Source organism: Neophocaena asiaeorientalis, unplaced genomic scaffold (genome assembly GCF_003031525.2).
Source record: "Neophocaena asiaeorientalis asiaeorientalis breed wild unplaced genomic scaffold, Neophocaena_asiaeorientalis_V1.1 scaffold641, whole genome shotgun sequence".
In the NCBI taxonomy this organism is placed as follows: domain Eukaryota; kingdom Metazoa; phylum Chordata; class Mammalia; order Artiodactyla; family Phocoenidae; genus Neophocaena; species Neophocaena asiaeorientalis.
Genome location: NW_020173730.1, coordinates 424,784 through 450,632, shown reverse-complemented (window position 1 = coordinate 450,632; position 25,849 = coordinate 424,784). Strand labels below are relative to the sequence as shown.

The window sequence follows — 25,849 nt, the reverse complement described above, 5'->3', positions numbered from 1 at the left end:
GGAAACACTTCAAAGCTCCTTTTATAAAACCAGCATTACCTTGATACAAAAACCAGACAAGAACACGAGAAAAGAAAATTACAGGCCAATAACCCTGATGAACATAGATTCAAAAATCCTCAACAAAATATTAAACTGAATTCAACAATACATTAAAAGAATCATACAGCATGATCAAGTAGGATTTATTCCAAGGATAAGGATGGTTCAACATAACACAAATCAGTCAATGAGATATACCATATTAACAAAATGAAGGGTAAAAATCATACAATCATTGATATGAATGCAGAAAAAGCACTTGCAAAAATTCACATCCATCTATGTCTAAAAATTTGTAACAAAAGGGTATAAAGAGAATGTACCTCAACATAATGAAGGCCAAGTATGACAAGCTTACAGCTAATATCACATTCAATGATGAAAAGCTGAAAGCTTTTTCTCCAAGATCAGGAACAAGAGAAAGATGCCCACTCTCACCACTTTTATTCAACATAATATTGGTAATATTTGCTAGAGTCAATGGACAAGAAAAAGAAAGAAAAAGTATTCTAAACTGAAAGGAACAATTAAAATTGTCTATACCTGCTTATAACACAATATTATATATAGAAAACGCTAAAGATTCCACTGTTGCCAAAAAAACTGTACAATAAATAAATTCGGGTAAAGGATACATAACCATATACAAAATAAGTTGCATTTCTATACACTAATAATGAACTATCAGAATAAGAAATTAAGGAGACAATCTTATTTACAATTGTATCAAAAAGAATAAAATACCTAGAAATAAGTTTAACCAAAGAGGTGAAATACCTGTACGCTGAAAACTATAGGACATTAATAAAAGAAATTGAAGACACAAATAAATGGAAAGATAGTCCATGATAATGAATTGGAATAATTAATATTGTTAAAATGCCCATTCTAGTCAGAGTCACCTGCATATTCAATGCAATCCCTGTGAAAATTCCAATGATATTTTTCACAGAAATAGAAAAAAAAATCATAAAATTGGTAAGGAACCACAACAAAACCCAAATGGTGAAGACAATGTTGAGAAAAAAGAACAGAGCTGGAGGCATCATATTTCATAATCTCAAACAATATTAAAGATATAGTAATCAAAACAGTATGATATTGACATAAAAACAGTATGATATTGACATAAAAACAGACACACAGACCAATGGAACAGAAAAGAAAGCCCAGAAATAAACCCATATATATTTGGTCAATCAGTTTATGACAAAGGAGCCAGGAATATACAATGGAGAAAGGACAGTCCTTTCAATAAACGGTGCTGGGAAAACTGAACAGCTACACACAAAAGAATGAAAAATGGACCATTATCTTATATCATACATAAAAGTTAACTCAAAATGGATTAAAGACTTGAATATAAGACCTGAAACCAAAAAACTACTAGAAAAATACACAAGTGGCAAAATCTTTGACAACCATCTTGGCAATGATTTTCTGAATTTGACACCAAAAGCAAAGGCAACTAAAGCAAATATAAACAAGTGGGACTACATCAAACTGAAAAGCTTTTCACAGAAGAGGAAGCCATCAAAAAATTGAAAAGCTAACCTACTGAATGGAAGAAAATACTTGTAAATCATATATCTGATATATCCTATATCTGAAAATATTTGTAAATCATATATCTGATAAGCCAAAATATATAAATAACTCATATAACTCAAAGTGAAAAAACAACAATCCCACTAAAAAATGGGCAGACAACCTGAACAGACATTTTTCCAAAGAAGATCTACAGGCAGCCAACAGGTACAGAAAAAGATGCTTAACAAAATGAATCATCAAGGAAATTCAAATCAAAACCACATCTGTGAGAATAGCTAGCATCAAAAATATAAGCAAAAACAAGCCTTGGCAAGGATGTGGAGAAAAGGGAACCCAGATGCACTATTGGTGGCAATGTAAATTGTTCAGCTGCTACCGAAAAACAGAATGGGGTTACCGAAAAACAGAATGGGGTTTCCTCAAAAAAATTAAAAATAGGGTAAATCCTGAGTTCTCATCACAAGGAATTTTTTTCTATTTCTTTAATTTTGTATCTGTATGAGATGATGGATGTTCACTGTACTTATTGTGCTAATAATTTCATGGTGCATGTAAGTCAAATCATTATGATGTACACCTTAAACTCATACATGCTGTATGTCAATTATATATCAATAAAACTGGAAGAAAAAGTTAAAAATAGAACTACCATATGATCCAGCAATTCCACTTCTGGTATTTTTCTGAGGAAAAGAAGACACTAACTCAAAAATATTGTCCTCACCACCATGTCCACTGAAACATTATTTACAATAGCCAAGACATGGAAACAACCTATGTGTCCATCAATGGATGAATAAAGAAGATGTGGTATATATATATCTATATATACACACACAATGGAATACTATTCAGCCATAAAAAGTAAGGAAATCCTGCCAACTGCAACAACATGGATGGACCTTGAGGGCACCATGCTAAATGAAATGTCAGGCAGAGAAAGAAAAATACCATATGACCTCACTTATACATGTAATCTGAAAAAAAATCATAAATAGAATAGATTAGTGGTTGCTAGAGTCGGGGGGTGGGGTATGGGCAAAATTAGTGAAGGTGGTAAAAATGTAGAAACTTACAATTATAAAATAAATAAGTCCTGGTGATGTAACGTACAGGATGGCGACTATAGTTAATAATACTGTATTTTATATTTGAAAGTTTCTAGAGAGTATATCTTAAAATTTCTCATCCAAAGAAAAAGAATTTGTAATTGTGTGGTGATCCATGTTAACTAGACTTATTGTGGCGATCTTTTCACAGTGGGTACACATATCAAATCACTATGTTGTACACTTTAAATAACTGTTATATGTCAGTTATACCTCCATAAAAATAATAAAGTAGTTTCCTTTTCGAGGGTGGCAGCAAGCACGTATAGAACACCATGAAGGCCTCGGGCACACTTCCGGAGTACAGGGTGGTGGGGCACTGCCTGCTGACCTCCAAATGCGGCATGTCTCCCCTCTACTGCATGTGCATCTTTGCACCTAATCATGTTGCCAAGTCCTGTTTCTGGTACTTTGTGTCTCAGCTGAAGAAGATGAGAGTATTCAGGGGAAATTGTCTACTGCAGACAGGTGTTGGAGAAATCTCCCCTGCGGGTGAAGAACTTTGGCTTCTGGCTGCGTTATGACTTCCGCAGCACTGAGAGTACCGGGACCTGACCACAGCCAGTGCGGTCACCCAGTGCTACCAAGACATGGGCACCTGGCACCGCGCCTGGGCCCACTCTATCCAGATCACAAAAACAGAAGAGATTGTAGCCAGCAAGTGCTGTCGACCAGCAGTCAAGCAGTTCCATGACTCCAAGATCAAGTTCCCACTGCCCTACAGGGTTCTCTGTTGCCAGCACAAGCCACACCTCACCACTAAGAGGCCCAACACCTTCTTTTAGACGCAGGCCCTCCCTGTCCCCAGGTCTGCCCAAATAAAACTCGTTGGGAAAACTGGAAAAAAAAATTATTATATCCTCCAAGATGTTCTTCTTTCCTATTCCATTCCACATCCAACAAAAGGATCTTGGAACACCCCTAATTACCCATACCCTACTATCTGCCATCCAAGAGGAGTTTTTGTTTGGTTTGATTTTTGGGTTTGGTTTGCTATCTCTTCATTAATTCTGCCTCAGTAGGAATTACCTGTCCCAAAGTTTCCCAACCAGTAGGCAGGTATAGCTCAGCTCCTCTACTGCTCCAATCCTTTTCTTCCTCTCTTATTGTGACTCCTGCCTTGGTCTCTCTTGTAAAATTTAAGATTTTAGCCAGGGTTCCACTATGCCTTTAGCTCTGTCTAGGCATCACAAATTAAAAGCTGATGCCTGCTCTACCTAAAGAACTCATAGCACCTGATACCCTTCAGGTTCTACCAGTGAGCTTATTTTCTTTTCTGACTTGCTCTAGACACATTCAAGCTGCCATAGATGTAGAGATTGTTTTTTAAGGATTCTAACCTGCTCATGATTCGTTCTTTAAGAGGATATATCTATATTATTCTTATTTAGGAAATATGAGTTATTTAAAGGAGTAACAGGATAGCATCTAATATTACTGACCACATTCCCTTCCTTAAAAATCTCTCCCATTTTTCTTTCCTATGACACCTTTCTTTGAGTACTCCCAAATCTCTCTAGCAGCTCATTCTCTCTTTTTTGATGGTAAACAATATTTTCACTGATTATCAAACAAAAGGAAAATTAATACATAATTCAGTTTTGTTTATTCCGATTTTATTTACTGTATTACTTACTGAAATCTAACAGAATCTTGGAAAGCAATTTTTAATGGAAATATAGTTGATTTACAATATTATTTAGATTAGGTGTACAGCATAGTAATTCAGTATTTTTGCAGATTATACTCCATTATAAATTATTACAAGATAATTGTGCTAATTACCTGTGCTATACAATACATCCTTGTTGCTTATCTATTTTATACTTAGTCATTTGTATCTCTTAACCCCACACCCCTAATTTGTTCCTCCCTGCTTTCCTATCCCCACTGGTAACCACAAGTTTGTTTGCTATATCTGTGAGTCTATTTCTGTTTTGCATATGCATTCATATGTATTATGTTTTAGATTCTACACATAAATGATATCATACACTATTTTTCTTTCTCTGCCTGACTTATTTCAGTAAGCATAATATCTTCTAGGGCCATAGGGTCATCAACGTTGCTGCAAATGGCTAGGTAATATTCCATTTTGTGTGTGTGTGTGTGTCTGTGTGTGTATCTCCCACATCTTCTTTATTCATTACTTTGTTGATGGGCACTAGGGTTGCTTCAATGTCTTGGCTAGTATAAATAGTGCTGCTATAAATTTTGGGGCACATGTAACTGCAAATTAGTGTTTTCTTTTTCTCCTGATATATATACTAAAGTGGGATTGCTGGATCATATGTTAACTCTATTCTTAGTTTTTTAAAGAACTTCCATACTGTTTTCCATAGTGGCTGCACCAATTTACATTCTCACCAACTGTGTACAAGTGTCCCCTTTTCTCCACATCCTCTCCAACACTTGTTATTTGTAGACTTTTTGATGATAGCCCTTCTGACAGTTGTGAGTTGATATCTCATTGCTGTTTTGATTTGCATTTCTCTAATAATTAGTGATGTTGAGCATCTTTTCATGGGCCTGTTGGCCATCTGTATGTCTTCTTTGAAGAAAAAGTCTGTTCAGGTCTTTGATCATTTTTTGATTGGTTATTTGGTTTTTTTGATATTGAGCTGTATGAGCTGTTTATGTATTTTTTGATATTAATCCCTTGTTGACTGCATCATTTCTAAATATTTTTTCCCATTCTGCTGGTTGGCTTTTCACTTTGCCTATGGTTTTATTTGCTGTGGAAAAGCTTTTAAATTTAATTAGGTCCCATTTATTTATTGTTGATTTTATTTCTTTTGCCTTAGGAGACAAACCCCCCAAAATATTGCTACAATGTATGTCAAAGGGTATTCTGCCTATGTTCTCTTCTAGGAGTTTTATTGTTTCATGTCTTATATTTAGGTCTTAAACCATTTTGAGTTTATTTTTGAATATGGTGTGAGGAAATGTTCTAATCTCATTATTTTACGTGTAGCTGTCTAGTTTGGCCAGCACCACTTGTTGAAGAGACTTTCATTTCTCCATTGTATATTCTTGCCTCTTCTGTCATAGATTAATTTACCACAGTTCTGTGGGTTTCTTTCTGGGCTCTCTATTCTGTTCCATTTATCTATGTGTCTGTTTTTGTGCCAGTACCATGCTGTTTTGAATACTTCAGTTTTGTTTTATTCTCTGAAGTCTGAGAGGGTAATTCCTCTGGCTTTGTTCTTTTTCTCAAGAGTGCTTTGGCAACTCAGGGTCTTCTCTGGTTCCATATAAATTTTAGGATTATTTGGTCTAGTCCTGTGAAAAATGTCATGAGTGTTTGATAGAGATTACATGAAATCTATAGATTGCTTTGGGTGGTATGGCCATTTTAACAATATTAATTCTTCAAAGCCACAAATGTGATACCTTTCCATTTCTTTGTATCATGTTCAATTTCCTTCATCAATGTTTTATAGCTTTCAGAGTATAGGTTTCTCATCTTCTTAAGTTTATTCCTAGATATTTTATTCTTTTTGGTGTGATTTTTAAATGGGATTTTAAAAAACTTTCTCTTGTATCCTGCTACCTTGCTGCATTCATTTATTAGTTCTGGTAGTTTTTGTGTGAGACTTTAGGGTTCTCTATATAAAGTATCATGTCATCTGCAACTAATGACCATTTTACCTCTTTCCTTCCAATTTGGATAACTTTCATTTATTTTTCTCGTCTGATTTCTGTGGCTAGGGCTTCCAGTACTATGGTAAATCAAAGGAGCAAGAGTGAACATCCTTAACTTGTTCCTGAATCTAGTGAGATGGCTTTCAATTTTTCACCATTGAGTATTACATTGGCCATAGGTTTGTCACAAATAGACTTTATTATGTTGAAATATTTTCCCTCTATACCCACTTTGATGAGAGTTTTTACCATGAATGGATGTTGAATTTTATCAAATGCTTTTTCTGCATATATTGAGATCATGTGATTTTTATCTTTCCTTTTGCTAATGTGATATACCACACTGGTTGATTTGCAAATGTTGAACCATCCTTTTGACCCTGGAATGAATCCAACTTGATTATGGTGTATGATCCTGTTTATATATTGTTGGATTTGGCTTGCTAATATTGTGTTGAGGATTCTGCTGTCTATATTCATCAAAAATATTTGGCCTGGGCTTCCCTGGTGGCACAGTGGTTGAGAGTCCACCTGCCGATGCAGGGGACACGGGTTTGTGCCCTGGTCCGGGAAGATCCCACATGCTGAGGAGCGGCTAGGCCCATGATCCATGGCCGCTGAGCCTGTGCGTCCAGAGCCTGTGCTCCGCAATGGGAGAGGCCACAACAGTGAGAGGCCTGCGTACCGCAAAAAAAAAAAAAAAAAAAAAAAAAAATATATATATATGTATATATTTGGCCTGTAATTTTCTTTTTCGTACTGTCTTTGTCTGGTTTTGGCATCAGTGTAATGGTGGCCTTGTAGAATGAATTGGGGAGTGTTACCTACTCTTCCATTTTTTGGAATAGTTTGAGAAGGATAAGTATTAGTTCTTCTTCATATGTTTGGTAAAATTCCTCTGTGAAGCCATCTTGCCCTGGACTTTTATTTGTAGGGAGTTTTTCAAGTTAAAGATTTTATTTCACTACTAGTGATTGGTCTGTTAAAGTTGTTTCTTCTGGACTCAGTCTTGGCAGCCTGTATGTTTCTAGAAATTTGTCCTTTCTTTGAGGTTGTCCAATTTGTTGGCATATAACTGTTCAGAGAATTCTATTATTTCTTTATATCTCTGTGGTATCAGTTTTTATTTCTCCTATTTCATTTCTTATTTTGTTTATTTCAGTCTTCTCTCTTTTCTTCTTGGTGAACCCAGCTAAATGTTTATCAATTTTGTTTATCTTTTCAGAAAAATAGCTCTTAGTTTAATTGATCTTTTCCATTGTTTTTGTTTTTGTTCTTGCGGTATGCGGGCCTCTCACTGTTGTGGCCTCTCCCGTTGCGGAGCACAGGCTCCGGACACGCAGGCTCAGCGGCCATGGCTCACGGGCCCAGCTGCTCTGCGGCATGTGGGATCTTCCCAGACCGGGGCACGAACCCGCGTCCCCTGCATCGGCAAGCGGACTCTCAACCACTGCGCCATCAGGGAAGCCCTCCATTGTTTTTTATCTCTATTTCCTCTCTGTTCTTTATTATTTCCTTCTTTCTGCTGACTTTGATCTCTGTTTTTCTTTTTCTAATTCTTTTAGGTGGTAGGCTGTTTGAGATTTTTCTTGTTTCCTGAGGAAGTCCTATATCACTATAAACTTCCTTCTTAGAACTGACTTTGCAATATCCCATGTATTTTGAAAAGTTTTGTTTCCATTTTTATTTGTCTCAAGGTACTTTCTGATTTCCTTTTTGATTTCATTGTTGATCCATTTGCTTTTCAGTAGCATGTCATTTAGCCTTCACGTGTTTGTTCTTTTCCCATTTTTCTTTCTGTAGTTGATTTCTAGTTTCATACAGTTGTGTTCTGAAAAAAATGCTTGATGCAATTTCTATCCTCTTAAATTTGCTGAGGCTTGTTTTGTGGTCTAGTATGTGATCTATCCTGGAGAATGTTCTGTGTTCAATTGAAAGGAATGTGTATTCTGTTGTTTTTGGATGTACTGTCCCATAGATATCTACTAAGTTTAACTGGTCTAGTGTGTCCTTAAGACCACTCTTCCTTTATTGATTTTCTGTATGGATAATCTGTCCATTGATGTCAGTTAGGTGTTAAAGTCCCCTACTATTATTATATTATTGTCCCTTTCTTTCTTTAAGTGTTAGTATTTGATTTATATATTTAGGTGCTCCTGTTTTGGGTACAAATATGTTAACAAGTATAATATCCTCTTCTTGTTTGATCCCTTTATCATTATATAATACCCTTCTTTGTCTTTTGTCATATCCTTTGTTGTGAAGTCTCTTTTGTCTGATATGAGTATTGCTACTCCCACTTTCTTGTTGTTTCCATTTGCATGAAATATCATTTTCCATCCCCTCACTTTTATTCTGTATGTGTCTTTTGCCCTAAAGCCTCCTGTAAGCAGCATATTGAGGGTCTTGGTTTTTACCCAATCAGCCACCCTATGTCTTTTGATCAAACACTGACATTTAAAGTAATTATTGACAGATATGTACTTATGGCCACTTTATCACTTGTTTTCCAGTTGTTTCTGTAGTTCTTCTCTGTTCATTTTTTCTTTTTGTTTCTACCATTGTGGTTTCATGAGTTTCTTTAGTAATTCCTTGGTTTCCTTGCTATTTGCTTTTTGTGTAGCTATTATAGGCTTTTGACTTGTGGTTTCCACGAGGATCACATATGTTGACCCATAATTATATCTACAGTAAGTCCCCTACAGACGAATGAGTTCTGTTCTGAGAGCACGTTCATAAGTCCAATTTGTAAGTTCAACAAAGTTAGCCTGGGTACCCAACTAACACAATCAGCTATATAGTACTGTACTGTAATAGGTTTATAAAACTTTTCATACAAATAATACATAAAAAGCAAACAAACACAAAAGTAAATATTTTTAATCTTACAGTACAGTACCTTGAAAAGTACAGTAGTACAGTGAAACAGCTGGCATACAGGGGCTGGTATCGAGTGAACAGGCAAGAATAATTACTGACTGGAGGAGGGAGAGGAGGTGGGAGATGGTACAGCTGAAGGATCATCAGCAATGAGAGATGGAGGGCAAGCTGCAATTTTACACACGCCTGACATTGATGACAAAAGTTCTGGTTCCTTGCTGGATTCAATTCTATCTACCCTCTTAAACAAAAGACCCAGTGATTTCTGGGGGGTAGTAGCTCTTTTTTTCTCATCATAGATGACACAGTAGCACTGGATTGCATTCTGAACGGCTGCTGCAACTTTCATGTACTAAGTTTGGGTCCTGTGCCTCAAAAACTAACAGTGCCTCCTCAAATGAAGAAAACCCCCTTACCAAATTTCCTGCATTGTGAATCTCTTTGGTTCTTCAGTTACTTCTTCCTCTTTTCTCTCTTCATCCTTTCTCTGGGCTTTCAATTCTATTGTTATCAATTGGTGCCTCTTAGCAGTACCTGCTACATCACCACTGCTTTTATGCTTGCTTCCAGACAGCCTGGGCTTGAAATAAAGATACTGTACTACTATACTCTATACCATACTGTAAAGTACACAAAAGCACAACCACTTTTAGAAGACGCATACATGTAACAATGTATGCCAGACACATGAATTAATTTATGTGATTGGACATGTGAATGCATATTTCCATCTTTGAATGTTCTCAACTTGAAGGTTCATATGTAGGGGACTTACTGTACTTGTTTTAAACTGATAGTCATTTAATTTCAAACACATTTTAAAATATCTACATTTTTTACTCCCTTCTCTTACATTTTGTGGGTTTTTTATGCTATATTTTACATCTTTGTGCTTGTTCCTTAACTGTTTATTGTTTCGTGTCCTAGTATGTGACCTATCCTAGAGAATGTCCCATGCGCTTTTGAAAAGAATGTGTATTGTTTTTTGAATGACTGAATCATACACCCTTATTATGAGCAGGAATTACAACTTAGGTAACCAGTGTTTATATATGTTTTAGTATTCTTAAATATATAACTATTTTCACCTGTAATGCAATTAAACCTAAAGAAATTTCATCTTGGAATAAATTTTATAGGACTTAGAGAAAGAACGTTAAATGCATCTATATTGGTTTGACTAAAATAAGGCACATTACAGTTTCTGAAATGTTGTTAATTTCTCAATCTAAGCTATAATTTCCCCAGAGTAAAAAAATATATTAAAAAAAGTTACCCTAAAAAGAAAATTTTTAGAAAGAGCTAACCTTAAAACAAAGTAAATTTTAAATAATAAAATAAGACATGATAATACAACTTGCTTAATTGGAAAGATAATGTAAGATGTACTTTACCTCACCAATTCCGAAGTCCCATGATTGCTTAGAACACAATTCTTCCAAAGGGATATTACCCCTAAGGGTTTTAAATAAGACAGTATTAGAGTGTGTTTTATTCCCTCTGAAAATTATTGTTCTAAATTATGATTCCCAAAGTTGGTTAAAGATCAGAATTATAAGAGAAGTTTTTTAAAAGATAAGGATTCATAAGCTCTATCTTGAGGAGCCTATTTATTTTGTGTAGGTCAAACTTGATATTTTGTATTTTAAAATCACCCCTTGGGCTTCCCTGGTGGCGCAGTGGTTAAGAATCCACCTGCCAATGCAGGGGACATGGGTTCGATCCCTGGTCTGGGAAGATCCCACATGCCACAGAGCAGCTAAACCCATGCGCCACAACTACTAAGCTTGCGCTTTAGAGCCCACAAGCCACAACTACTGAAGCCCTCATGCCTAGAGCCCATGCTCTGCAACAAGAGAAGCCACCACAGTGAGAAGCCTGTGCACTGCTACGAAGAGAAGCCCCTGCTCACCGCAACTAGAGAAAGCCCACGTGCAGCAATGAAGACCCAATGCAGCCAAAAATAAATAATAAATAAATTTATTAGGAAAAAAAAACCCCTCAAGTGATGAGGATCTTCACACAGGTTTGGAAGCCATGTTCTAAATCACTTTCATAAAATATGTTTTAAAATTCAAGTTTTAACATCCTGTTTTTCATTCATAAGTTTCTGAATATTTGGAGGTTTGACAACAAAGAACCTAAGTTGTTGATTTTATTAAATAAGTGGTGAATCTATTTTTTAATTAATTTGTTGTGCCAATGCCATAAAAATGGCATCTAATAATTCTTTGTATTATAGATATTTTACATATTTCCATAAGAAAGTACTTCCAAAATAAAAATCTATTCTAATTCATGATTTTCAATTACAAAGATGTGATTAAATCATAATTATTACTGAGAAAGTTAGGTATATTCTGAAACGACAAGTTTTCTTTAATTTCCTATAATGTCAGTCCCATACATTGTTGATATGCTTGTTTATGCCATTAACATTTGAATTCTATTACTCCCTTGTTCTGATTCTATATTAACCAAGCAACCTTCCCATGGCAAGCTGTCAAAAGGTAGAAAATATTCAGTAAGAAAATTATGCCAGTAAGCATTCCTATATATGTCACCTTTCTATTTCTTATTGTAAATTAATAAATTGACATTCTGGTGGGTAAATAAATTTCCTGAACACATAAGTCAGTTTTCTCATATCTAATTAACACTATGATTCAGATAAGAAGATATTTTTGCACTGGTGAATATGAGGACCAAACTCTCAACTAGGGTGATATTACCAAGGTCTGACAATTGATTTTTGAGGCCAGTCTGCCCACCCTCAGACAGCATTATGCCTACCTCACTTTGTATCAGTTTAATCCTTAAACATGCATTATATTAGATCCCAATTTGCATTCCCCAAATTTACCTAAAAACTTACATATGGTTCACTGAATATTTCTGATTTTTTTTCTGGGATGTCTTCTCTTGGTAATCACTTTCAAATTTTCCTTTAAAAATAAAAGTATGCATTGAAATAAAACTTTAGCATAGACGATTTCTATTTTTTAATTTGAAGCTTATTAGCATGACCCATATAGAGGGATGCCACTGGTCCACAATGTCATATAATAGAATGTCATTCTATTTTTAATTTCATGTTCCTCCAAACACACACACACACACACACACACACACACACACACACACACACACACACGGATATTCATTAAAGCTGAAAACAAACAAACAAAAAGCCCCAATAGATTATTACACTTTCCATCTATAACACCAACCTTTTTTATCAGAGTTGGCTGGGTAACAATCCTTCTCAAAAGATGTACTAAAATTATTTCTTTCATTATTGTTGTACTCTTTCTGACAATTCTTGTTTGGTCGACACTTTTCTGGAAAACTTGATTTATTAAAAGTAGAATTACTAGAAGTCAACTCTGGATCTGTAAAAATACTTCTAATGCATCTATCAGTGAAATGGTTTTTATCAGAACTAATGACTGCACTGTCATAACAACACTTGTCAAAGGTTTTCTTTATCTTCTGTTGATCTATGTTTAATAAGTTGATCATATTTTCACTAATAAAAGAGTCACAGTTATCTGATAGAAGGCTTGGGGTTGGCTGGTTCACATCTTCATTAGAAAACTTTTTTCTATTTTCTCCCCAAATATGTTGTAATGAATTTTTTTCAGTAATGAAATCTGACTGTCTTCTTTCATCCATGCTTCCACAATATTCACCTACAACTATAGCAGGTCTCCTAGTAAGGAAATTTCTATTTTCTGGACTTTAGGATAAATAAAAACATATTTAGCAAGAAAAGCATAGAGCACTCTCATTTAGAAACACGTGAAGTTAAATCTTACAGAACATATTGAGTAGCTGCTAACATTTAAGTGGACCATGTTTACATTTTTTAAATTTAAATAAATAATACTGCTTTGGGTGGAAATGTGTTTAATATCCTCTTCTAATATCTTAGTGAGTATAAAAATAATCTACACTTAGTTTAGTACTGCAACATGAAAAACCAGTATGTGGTTCAATTTACTGTTTTATTAACAAAACAAAATATGACCAATCTATACTGTCTTCCATAATAACGTCTAGAGAATTACCTAGGCAAACACTGTACATAAATGCCACTCCATTTAACCAGAGAAAGACACCTTGAAGACTGTTCAGAGAAAATAATTACCCTTAGTGTTAAAATGTCAAATAAAATTGTTATGAGAACATTAAATCAGATATTTCTCAACCTAACAAGGAACTCAAACTATCTCTGAAGTTCCCAAGGAAGAGCAATATAACTACAACTGCATACGTAAGTAATAAAGCCAAGAGATAAGATGGATTAGATGAAAATGCTAGACCAGATAGCTTGCAAATTCCCTTCTAATGCATAATTATTATAAATTATTATAAATCATAATTCTAAGTTATGTCCAATTTGTATTAAAGAATCAAAGTTATCATGGAAAGTAATTAGAAATCAAGGTATTATGAATTTTGTTGCCTTTGACTATCTACAAATTTACTTGGGGTTGGTTTTGTTCCAGAGATTGGAGGTACCAAAGAAATTTAGAAAAAACATAGACTGCTGAAACTCTGATTGAGTTCCAATTTTATTTATAATTAATTTATTAAATATTTAATGAGCAAGTACACCTACTCTGTTCTAGGCAGTGCGCCATGTGTTGGGGACAGAGAGATAAAATATTTCAGTTTGGTATTAAGGAGAGAGAGATGTTTTGTCCATGAATGCACACAGATCATGATCCTACATTATTTCTCAATATGGGTCTTATTGGTATTTGGGGCAGAAAAATGCTACTCTGTTATTACCAAAAGGCATAACCTATAGTATGCAATAATATACACCATTAACACCAGAGAAATTTCTATTACTCTAAATGAGAAAATAAATTTAAAAGCACTTAGTAAGTTAGAAAGCATACTACAAAATGTAAATCATCATTTTAAAAGGGTATCTTAAGCATTCAGACTCAGGATAATCACTAACTCAAAAGATGTGGGCAATACAGAAGTGTAGAGTGCACAGTCATTGCTCACAGGAAATAGCCTAGAAGAGGCAAGAAAAAATTAGAAAGTGAAAAGTGCTATCCTACAGTAAATTTTCACTATAGTACATAGAAATTCTTTTGATTGAGAAAAATCAGGCAGGTGGCATTTGAGTTGGGGACCAAATGTTGGGAAGAATTGTTACTTGTACAAATGAGAGACATGATGCTAAAAATTTTTAAGTCTTATTAAGATAAATCCATCCAGTTTCTTTAACAATTTAATTTTTCCTATAGCTAAATATAAAATTCATGAAAATTATGTACAAAAATAGTGATAAATTTATTATCTAAATAAAGAGTATTCAACAGAAATTTAATGTATGCCTACTATGTGGTAAGGAGACAATACAGCTTATATTCTAGTGAACAAATATATTAAACAAATAAGATAATTAGCCATTAATAAGTACAATGAATAAAAGAAATAAATAGTTAAACAAATAAAGATATAGTGCCTTTACAAGTGCTACAAAATCACGTGATGGAATAACATGTTGGAGGTCATGTTTCAGATAGTTTGGTCAGGAAAGCCCCTAATAAGGAAGTGATAAATAAGCTAAAAGTACAGAATGATTAGACATGTGAAGAAAGGAGTAAGCACACCCTGGGGAATGGAATAATAACAAATGCAAGGTCTGCAGCATGTTTGGGAAATGAAAAGAGGAGGAATAAAGCTAGATTAGAATCAGTAAAAGAAAACTTATGACTTAAGGCTTAAAAGGTACAAAAGGGCCAAAAATCATGCAGAGCTTTATTTCTGAAAAGACCAATAAAAAACATTGAAAGGTTCCAAGTACAAAAGTAAAATCGACTGCCTTCTGCCTTGGAAAATATCAGTCTGATTGCTAGGTGCTTATGAATTTCAGGTCTTCTGACTACCCAAATGAAGTAAAAAGAACCAGATTTATCCTGCCAACTGACCAAATTAAAAAACTAGACAAAATACATGAGACAATAATTTTCAGACATGGGCCATCAGGTAGAACAGGATAATGATCCCTGAAAGAGAGAAAACAAATCAAATGACTCCTATAACTGCTCCTAGCTTACTACCTTGAGAGTGTATCCAAGCCACAGAATACTTGAATACTTGGAGGGGAAACCTAGTCAGAGCCCACAGATTACCCTTCTTGAGGAAATAGGGCTGGGGGTTCAGGGAGACTATAGAAAATAGAGTTCACAGGGCAGAGTACCATGAAGGAGTGTGTTTCAAAAAAAGGAAGCTCCAGAGATCTACAGAGAGTTCTCAAATCTTTAACCAAGTACTGACCAGCACATACATATGAAGCAATTAGTCAAGGCTGGGAAAAGAACCACCCAACATGAGAAGATGGAACAATTCCAGGAACTCACACAAAGATGGGAAATTTTGTGTTCTCATCAACCAGAGTGGAAAACCTTGTAATTCAAAGGAAATTGGAGAGGACTCAGAAGAGTATAGCCTCAGCAGAGGGCAAATTAACCACAGACTGAAGGTGTATCTGGTCCTGCTTAACAAAGTTTAAAGCAACCCTCAATAAAATCATACTACTTCCAAGTAACTGAACTGTATCCCAGAACTAAGCTTAAGATGATCTATAGGATTACAAGATTTCCAGAAACCAAAAAGATAATTCACAATGTATAGAATCTAAACAAAATTTGCAAGAATGCAAAGAAGCAGAAAGTTACAATCTGTAATGAGGAGGAAAATCAGTTAGTAGAAATAGACTAAGAAATGACACAAAATGATATAATTTATAGACAAAGACATTAAGAGAGTTATCCTGTGGTCCCTATATTCAAGAAGCTAAAGGAAAGACTGAGCATATTGAATAGATACAAGGAAAATAAAGAGTTAAATCAAATTTCTAGAGATGAAAAATACACTGAATAAATTTACCAGTATTAGATACCAAAGAAGATACAATTAGTGAATTTGAAAATCTAACAATATATATAAAATGAAAGGAGAGGGAAAAAATGGAAAATGAATAGACCATCAGCAAACTGTTACAAAACTTCAGTTGGACTACTTTACATATTATTTGGGATCCCAAAGAAGAGAGGAGATGAATCAGAAAAAATATTTGAAAAATTAATGACTGAATTTTTTCCAAATTTTGTAAAAACAGTAAGTCCACAGATCCAAGAAGCTCAATACAGCCCAGACACAAGAAATAGGAAACAAACATCCGAATCCTAATGGAGAGAAATCCACAGTAGAAAATCTGTGGTAGAGAATCCACCATGAAAAATCTTAAAAACAGAGAAAATTGTATGTTATATATACACAGATATTAAGATAAGAATGACAGCAAACTTCTAGTTGGAAACAATGGTACTCAAAGACATTTTTCAAAAAGAAGAGAACAATAAAGACTTAAAAATATACGAGATGAATTAATCACCAGCAGACCCACACTATAAAAAATGTTAAAGAAAGTCTTTTAAACAGAAGGAAGATGTCACCAGATGTAAATCTAGAGCTGCACAAAATAATGAAGACCACCAAAAATGATAAATTTGAACTGAATATAAAAAATTGTTTTCTTATTTTTTAACTCTCTCTAAAACAAAAAGAATAATGGATTTATAACATATATATAAGTAAAATGTATGAATACAACAACACAAAGGCTAAAGGAAAGAAACAGAAGCATACCATTATAAGTCTCATATTATATTTGAATTGGCATAATATAACTTGAAGACAGTCCATGATAAATTAAATATATACTATAAAATCTAAAGCAATCACTGAAAAACAAAAAACAGAGTTATATCTAATAAGCCAACAAAAGGGATAAATTAAGTCATAGAAAATACTCAAAAGGCAGAAAAAGAGGGAAGGGGAACAAAATTATATGGGACAAATAAAAAACAGCTAGCAAGAGAACAGACTTAAACCCAACCATATAAATTGTCACATTAAATGTAAATGATATTCTTAACAGTAATACATCTCAGTAAATTTGAAAGGATTCAAATCACATAAAGCATCTGCCTTGTACACAATATAATTAATTTAGAAAGATAACAGAAAAGCCTTGAGGTTTCTAGGAACCAAACAACAAACTTCTAAATAATTAATTGATTGTAAATGAAATCAAAAGGAAAATTATAATTTTTTTAACTGAATGAAAATTAAAACAAAACATTTCAAACTTGTAGGATATAGCAAAAGCAGTGGTTAATGGGAAACTGATAGCACTAAACACACACACACACACACACACACACACACACACACACACACACACAAACACACACACAGAAAAGAAAAAATGGTCTCAATTCAATGACCTCAGCTTTCACCTTAAGAAACCAGAAAAAAAAAGAGCAAATTAAATCCAAATTAAATAGACAAATGGAAATAAAAGCAGAATTCAATGAAATGAATACTAGAAAAATAAGAAATATGTGAAATTGAAAGTTAATTCGTTTAGAAGATAAGTAAACTTGGCCAGTCCCTAATCAGAATAATCAGGAGAAAAAAAGGAGAAGATGTTATCAATGAGAGAAAAGACATCACTACAGATGTTAAAGATGTTAAATGCATTGTAAGGGGATATTATGAATAACTTGAAGTCAATAAATTCTACAACAGATTAAATGAATACTTTTTTTATTCAATACAAATTATCAAATCTCACTAAAAATAATCTGACTAGCCTGTATCTAGTAAGAAATGAAATTTAGAGTAAAAAATAAACATTCCCACAAAAAGAACTCCTCAGTGATGAACTCTGCCAGACATTTAAAGAGTAAATTATACCAAAGCTACACAAACTTTCAGAAAATTACATTGGAGGGGTTACTTCCCAACTCATTCTATGACATTGGCATTAGGCTGATATCAAAATCAGACCAAGATATTAAAATAAAAAGAAACCTAGAAAACAATATCTTTCAAAAATTTCTAACAAAATTTTAGCAAATCAAATCCAAGAATGCATAACCAGGATAGCATGCTGTGACCAAGTGGGGTTTATCTCAGGAACACAAGACTGATTTAACATTAAAAAATTAATCGATGAGGAGCAGAACCTCTGGAATTGATAGAGAAACTTGGCAAATTCTTCCCCACTCTAAGCAACAACAGAACCAAATAACATTTGCAAAAAAAACTATTTCAGAATCTGGGGAGTGACCAAAGGTATACAATAAACTGAGAAGGAGGTAAAACTACTAAACCTTAGTAGGAAAAGTGGGAGTCTGTGGAGTTTTAGCCTTGGGCTGTTTCCCTCCATCCCCAGCTCCACGGCTGGTAGCACTACCAAGGCTAGGCAGTTTGGAGGTGGGTATGGGGGAGCCCCATGACCAGGGAATTTGTCAAAATCGATCATTATCTTGGTGGCAGACCATCAGAATAGGCTAACATTGCAGCTGCCTAAGGCTATAATACTTGGAGAAAGCAAAAAACGATCAAGAAATTTCATGGAGAGATCTAGAAAACAAATACGCTTTCATAAACTCTCAGCCATCACTGGTGGTCTGGAAAGCTGCAAATATGTATAAGGCTGTGAGCATACACAGGAGAGAGCAATCAGAAAAAATATGTAAAAAATATTTGAAAAATTAATGACTGAATTTTTTCCAAATTTTGTAAAAACAATAAGAAGTCCACAGATCCAAGACGCTCAACACAGTCCAAATACAAGAAATAGAAAACAAACATCCTAATCCTAATGGAGAGAAATCCACTGTAAAAAATCTTGGTAGAGAATCCACGATAAAAGAATCTTAAAAACAGAGAAAATTATATGTTATATATACACAGATATTAAGATAAGAATGACAGCAAACTTCTAGTTGGAAACAATGTCACTCAAAGACATTTTTCAAAATGTCTTTGAAAAATAACACTCATCCTGGCTGAATGTGAGGTATCCACTCATACCTGGCTGAATGTAAGGTCTTATGCCCAGGAGGAAGTCTTATTAGCTCAAGGTGTTTAAACACAACCTTCAACTAATCATTGGTTGACCTCTAAGCACTGCTTTACAGATTTAAATGTCTATATTAGAAGAGAAGAAAAATATCAAATCAATAAGTTAAGCTTACACCCTAAGAAACTAGAAAAAAAAGGAGGCCAAACTAAATCCAAAGTAAGTAGAAAAAGAAAATGATAAACATTAGGGCAGAAATGGAATAGAAAAAAAAATAGAGAAAACTGATGAAACTCAAAACTTAGCAAATAAAATTAGCAAATCTTTAGTTATACTGACCAAGAAAAAAAGTAGAAAAGACACAGATCTGGAATTAAACAGGTTAAACAAGGATATCAACACTTACATTATAGAAATTAAAAGGACTTCAAGGGACTACTATGAACAACTTTATGCAAACAAATTATACAACTTAGATGAAATGGATGAATTCCTATAAAAACACACATTAACACAAAGTACTCAAGAAGAAATTTTAAAATCTGATTAGACCTATAACAACTAAAAATAAAAAGAATTATTAGTTAAATGTCTTCCCACTAAGAAAAGGCCAGGTGCAAAAATACTTAAAGAAGAAATAACCAGTCCTCCACAAATTCTTCCATTAAATAGAGGAGGAAAGGCTTTCCAACTTGTTCTATGAAGCCAGAAGTATTACTCTGTTACCAAAGCCAGACAAAGACATCAAAAGAAAATAAAAATTCAGACCAATATTTCTCATGAATATAGATGTAAAAATCATTAAAAAATTAGCAAAATAAATCCAGCATTTTACGAAATGGGTTCTGTAACATAATTAAGCAGCCTTTATCACAGGAAGGCAAGGTGGTTTAACATTTGAAAATAAGGTAATATATATATTAATAGAATAAAGGAAAAAAAACTACATGATAATCTCAAGGGACACAGAATGAGCATTTGGCAAAAATCCATGATAAAAACTTTCAATAAACTAGGAATAGAGGGCAACCTGACAAAGGGCACCTACAAAAACCTAAAGCTAATATCATTCTTAATAGTGAAAGGCTAAATGCTTTCCCCTAAGACTCGAAACAATGTAAACATGCTCACTCTTGCCACTGCTATTCAGCACTGTATTAGAGGTTCAAGTCACTGCATTCAGGCAACAAAAAGAAGCAAAAGGTATTCAGATTGAAAGGGGAAAGGTAAAAATATCTATATTTATAGACAGCATAATCCAATATGGTGAAAATCCTAAAGAACTCATAAAACTACTAGTAGAACTAATAATACAGCAAGGCCAAAGGATACAATTTCAATATACAAAATTGTATAACTATATACTAGCAATGAATAATCCAAAAATAATATTAACAAAATAATTGCAAAGATATTGGCCTGTAATTTTCTTTTCTGGTAGTGTCTTTGTCTGGTTTTGGTATCAGAGTGATGGTGATGGCTTCATAGAATGTCTTTGGGAGTGTTCCTTCCTCTTCAATCTTTTGGAAGAGTTTGAGAAGGATCAGTACAAGTTCTTCTTTGTATGTTTGGTAGAATTCACCTGTGAAGCCATCTGGCCCTGGACTTATGTTTGTAGGGAGTTGTTTCTTGTTTTTGTATTTTTAATTACAGATTTTATTTCATTTCTAGTGATTGGTCTGTTCAAGTTATCATTTTCTTCTTGACTCAGTCTTGACAAGCTGTATGTTCCTAGAAAGTTGTCCATTTCTTCTAGGTTGTCAAATTTGTTGGCATATAATTGTTCATAGTAATCTCTTATGGATTTTTGTATTTCTGTGGTATCAGTTATGATTTCCCCTTTCATTTCTTATTTTCATTATTTGGGTTTTCTCTCTTTTCTTCGTGAGCCTGGCCAGAGGTTTGTCAATTTTGTTTACCCTTTCAAAGAAGCAATTCTTGGTTATACTGATTTTTTTCTATTGTTTTTAATCTCTATTTTATTTATTTCCTCTCTGATTTTTATTATCTGCTTTCTTCTGCTAACTTTAGGTTTTGTTGGTTCTTCTTTTTCTAATTTTTTTAGGTGTTGGGTTAGGTTGTTTATTTGACATTTGTCTTGTTTCTTAAAGAAGACCTGTACTGCTATGAACTTTCCTTTAAGAACTGCTTTTACTGCATCCCATAGATTTTTGTTTGGTTGTGTTTTCATTGTCATTTGCCTCAAGGCATTTTTAAATTTCTTCCTTGATTTCATCATTGATCCATTGGTTTTTTAGTAAAAAGAAAATTACAGGCCAATATCTTTGATGACTATAGATGCAAAAATTTTCAACAAAATATTAGCAAACCAAATCCAACAACACATAAAAAAGATCATACACCATGACCTAGTTGGATTCATCCCAGGGTCACAAGGATGGTTCAACATATGCAAATTAATCAATGTGATACACCACATCAACCAAAGAAAAGATAAAAACCACATGATCATCTCAATAGATTCAGAAAACGCATCTGATAAAATTCAACATCCATTAATGATAAAAACCCTTATGAAAGTGGGTATAGAGGGAACATATCTCAACATAATAAAAGCTTTTTATGACAAACCCACAGCCAATATAATACTCAATGGTGAAAAGCTGAAAGCCTTCCTGCTAAAATGTGGACAAAGACAAGGATGCCCACACTCATCACTTCTCTTCAACATAGTACTGGAAGTCCTAGCCACAGCAATCAGAAAAGAAAAAGAAATAAAAGGTATTCACATTGGTAGGGAAGAGGTAAAATTGTCATTATATGCAGATGGCCATGATATTATATATAGAAAACCCTAAAGACTCCATACAAAAACTACTAGAATTGATAAATTCAGCAAGGTAGCAGGATACAAGATTAACACACAGAAATCAGTTGAATTTCTTTATACTAACAATGAAATATCAGAAAGGGAATGTAAAAAAATCAATACCTTTTAAAATCACATTAAAAAAAAACACAAAACTTAGGAATCAACCTCACCAAGGAGGTGAAAGACATATGTTGAGAACTACAAAACATTAATAAAGGAAATCTTAAAAATAATGCAAAGAAATGGAAAGATATCCCATGTTCTTGGAATGGAAGAATTAATACTGTTAAAATGGCCACACTACTCAAAGCAATCTACAGATTTAAGGTTATCTCTATCAAATTACCCATGACACTTCTCACAGAACTAGAACAAATAATCCTAAAATTTATATGGAACCATGGGAGACCCAGAATTGCCAAAACAATCCTGAGGAAAAAGAACAGAGCAGGAGACATGACGCTCCCAGACTTCAGACAATACTACAAAGCTACAGTAATCAAAACAGTGTGGTATTGGCACAGAAACAGACATATGGATCAATGGAACAGAATAGAGAGCCCAGAAATAAACCCACATGCTTATGGACAATTAATCTTTGACAAAGGAGGCAAGAATACACAATAAAAGACAAGTCTCTTCAGCAAGTAGTATTGGGAAATTTGGACAGCCACATGTAAATAAAGTTAGAACACACCCTCACACCATACACAAAAATAAATTCAAAATGGCTTAAAGACTTAAATATAAGACAAGACACCATAAAACTCCTAGCAGAGAACATAGTTATAACATTCTCTGACATAAATTGTACCAGCGTTTTCTTAGGTCAGTCTCCCAAGGCAATAGAAATAAAAGCAAAAATCAACAAATGGGACCTAATCAAACTTGTAAGCTTTTGCACAGCAAAGGAAACCATAAGCAAAATGAAAAGACAAACTATGGATTAGGAGAAAATATTTGCAAATAATACAACTGACAAGGGCTTAATTTCCAAAATATACAAGCAGCTCCTACAATTCAGTAACAACAAAAAAAAACCCAATCAAAAAATGGGCAGAAGACCTAAATAGACAATTCTCCAAAGAAGACATACATATGGCCAATAGGCACACGAAAATATGCTCAACGTTGCTAATTCTTAGTGAAATGCAAATCAAAACTACAATGAAGTATAACCCCACACCATTCAGAATGGCCATCATTAAAAAGGCTACAAATAAATGCTGGAGAGGTTGTGGAGAAAAGGGAACCCTCCTACGCTATTGGTAGGAATGTAATTTGGTACAGCCACTCTGGAAAACAGTATGGAGGTTCCTCAAAAAACCTAAAAATAGAGTTTCCATATGATCTAGCAATCCCACTTCCTGGCATATACCCAGAAAAAATTATAATTCAAAAAGATACCTGCACCCCTATATTCATAGCAGCACTATTTACAATAGCCAAGACATGGAAACAACCTAAATGTCCACTGATGGATGAATGGATTAAGATATATATGTAATGGAATATCAGTCAGCCATAAAAAAGAATAAAATAATGCCACTTGCAACAACATGGATGGACCTAGAGATCATCACACTAAGTGAAGTAAGTCAGAAAGAGAGAGACATACTATATGATATCACTTATATGTGGAATCTAAAATATGACACAAATTGACATATATATGAAACGGAAACAGACTCACAGACATAGAGAACAGACTTGTGGTTGCCAAGGGGCTGCTGGGGGGAGGGAAGGATTGGGAGTTTGGGATTAGTAGATGCAAACTATTATATATAGGATGGATAAACAACAAGGTCCTACTGTACAGAACAGGGAACTATATTCAATATCCTGTGATAAATCATAATGGAAAAGAATATGGAAAAGAATATATATATATGTGTGTGTTTGTATATATATATACATATATATGTATGTGTGTATAACTGAGTCACTTTGCTGTACAGTAGAAATTAACACAGTATAAACCAACTATACTTCAATAAAACTTAAAAAAAAGAAAATAATTCCAATCACAACAACATAAAGTGAATTAAATATGTAGGAATAAATTTAACAATATAACCATGAGGCTTATACATTGAAAACTACTGTAAATTACTGAGAAAAATTAAAGAAGATTAAATAAAATAGAATATTATTTAGCCATAAAAAGAAAATCCTGGGCCTCCCTGGTGGCGCAGTGGTGGAGACTGCACCTGCTGATGCAGGGGACACAGGTTTGTGCCCCGGTCCAGGAAGATCCCATATGCCATGGAGCGGCTGGGCCCGTGAGCCATGGCCACTGAGCCTGCGCATCCGGAGCTTGTGCTACGCAACAGGAGAGGCCACAACGGTGAGAGGCCCGCGTACCGCAAAATAAAAAAAAAAAAAAGAAAATCCTTCTACTTTGACAACATGAAAGAACATGGAGGATATTTTGCTAAGTGAAAAGTCAGACACAGAAAGACAAATATTGTATATCTTACTTATATGTAGAATCTAAAAAGCCAAACTCAAAAACGCAGAGAGTAGAATGGTGGTTGCCAGGGGCTGGGAAGTGGGAGAAATGGGAAATATTGGTCAAAGGGTACAAATTTCTAGTTATAAGATGAATAAGTTCTGGGGATCTAGTGTACAGCATGGTGACTATAGTTCTTAATACTATATTTACACTGGAAATTTGTTAACAGAGTAGATCTTAAGTGGTCTTACCACACATACAATAATGATAACTACGTGAGGTGATGGATGTGTTAATTAGCTTGATTGTGGTAATCATTTCAAAATGTGTATGTATATTAAATCATCACAGTGAACACTTTAAATATATATAATTTTTATTTGTCAGTTATGTTATTAAAGCTGGAGAGAAAGAAAATCACACTTCAAACACACTGGAAGTCTCTCTCATGTCCCTCGAAGTCCATAACTCTCAAAAGTAACCACCATTCTGATTACTGTTGCTATACATTATTTTAGCCTGTCTTTGAGCTTCATTTAAATTGAATTATACAATGGTTCTCTTTTTGTGTTGAGATTTATTCATGTTCTTGCTTGCTATTACATATATTAGCAGTCCATTCTTTTTCTTTTCCATGTACTATTCCATTACATGAATATTATATAATATTCTATTCTTAATGGACTTCTGGGTTAGTTGAAGTTTGGGGCTATTAAGAATAAAGCTCCTATGACATACAGAAAAATCAATTAGGAGAAACATTTCATGCTCATGGATTGGAAGAATCACTTTGTTAAAATTGTTTAATTTGATTGTTAAAATGTTAAAATTTCTCCCAAATTGATCTATAGATTCAACATAATCCCTATAAAAATCCAATTAAACTTTTTTTTTCCCCAGAAACTGACCGGGTGATCCTAAAACTTATATGAAAATGCAAAGGGCTAAGACAACCTAAAACACTTTTGAAAAAACAAATTGGAGGACTAATACAAGTCCCAATTTCAAAACTTATACTAAAGCTTTAGTATACAGTGTGACAAACAAAGATAGACATGATTGATAAATAAAACAGAATTGAGATTACAGGGAAAACAAAACACATTTTTGGTCAATTAATTTTCAATAAAAGTCCCAAAGCACTCAGTGGGGAAAAGTTATTCTTCTCTTTCCACAAATGCAAATGGTGAAATTAAATCCTTACCTCACACCATACATAAAAATTAACTCAAAAATATTAGATTGAGGGGCTTCCCTGGTGGCACACTGGTTGAGAGTCCGCCTGCCAATGCAGGGGACGTGGGTTCATGTCCCAGTCCGGGAGGATTCCACATGCCGCGGAGCGGCTGGGCCCGTGAGCCATGGCCGCTGAGCCTGCGTGTCCAGAGCCTGTGCTCTGCAACGGGAGAGGCCTGCGTACCGCAAAA

The 25,849-nt window shown here is 34.3% G+C and overlaps 1 protein-coding gene and 1 pseudogene across 1 annotated transcript in view; one reads left to right on the top strand and one right to left on the bottom strand.

Moving 5' to 3' along the window:
- The window catches only part of REDIC1 (regulator of DNA class I crossover intermediates 1), a 65,498-nt gene that overhangs the window by 25,933 nt on the left and 13,716 nt on the right, over window positions 1-25,849 (bottom strand). The window contains 3 exon segments of the mRNA XM_024750863.1: window positions 10,622-10,682; window positions 12,103-12,172; window positions 12,458-12,966. Coding sequence (XP_024606631.1) covers window positions 10,622-10,682; window positions 12,103-12,172; window positions 12,458-12,966 — 640 coding nt within the window.
- Window positions 2,978-3,487, top strand: LOC112403421 (60S ribosomal protein L18a pseudogene; annotated as a pseudogene).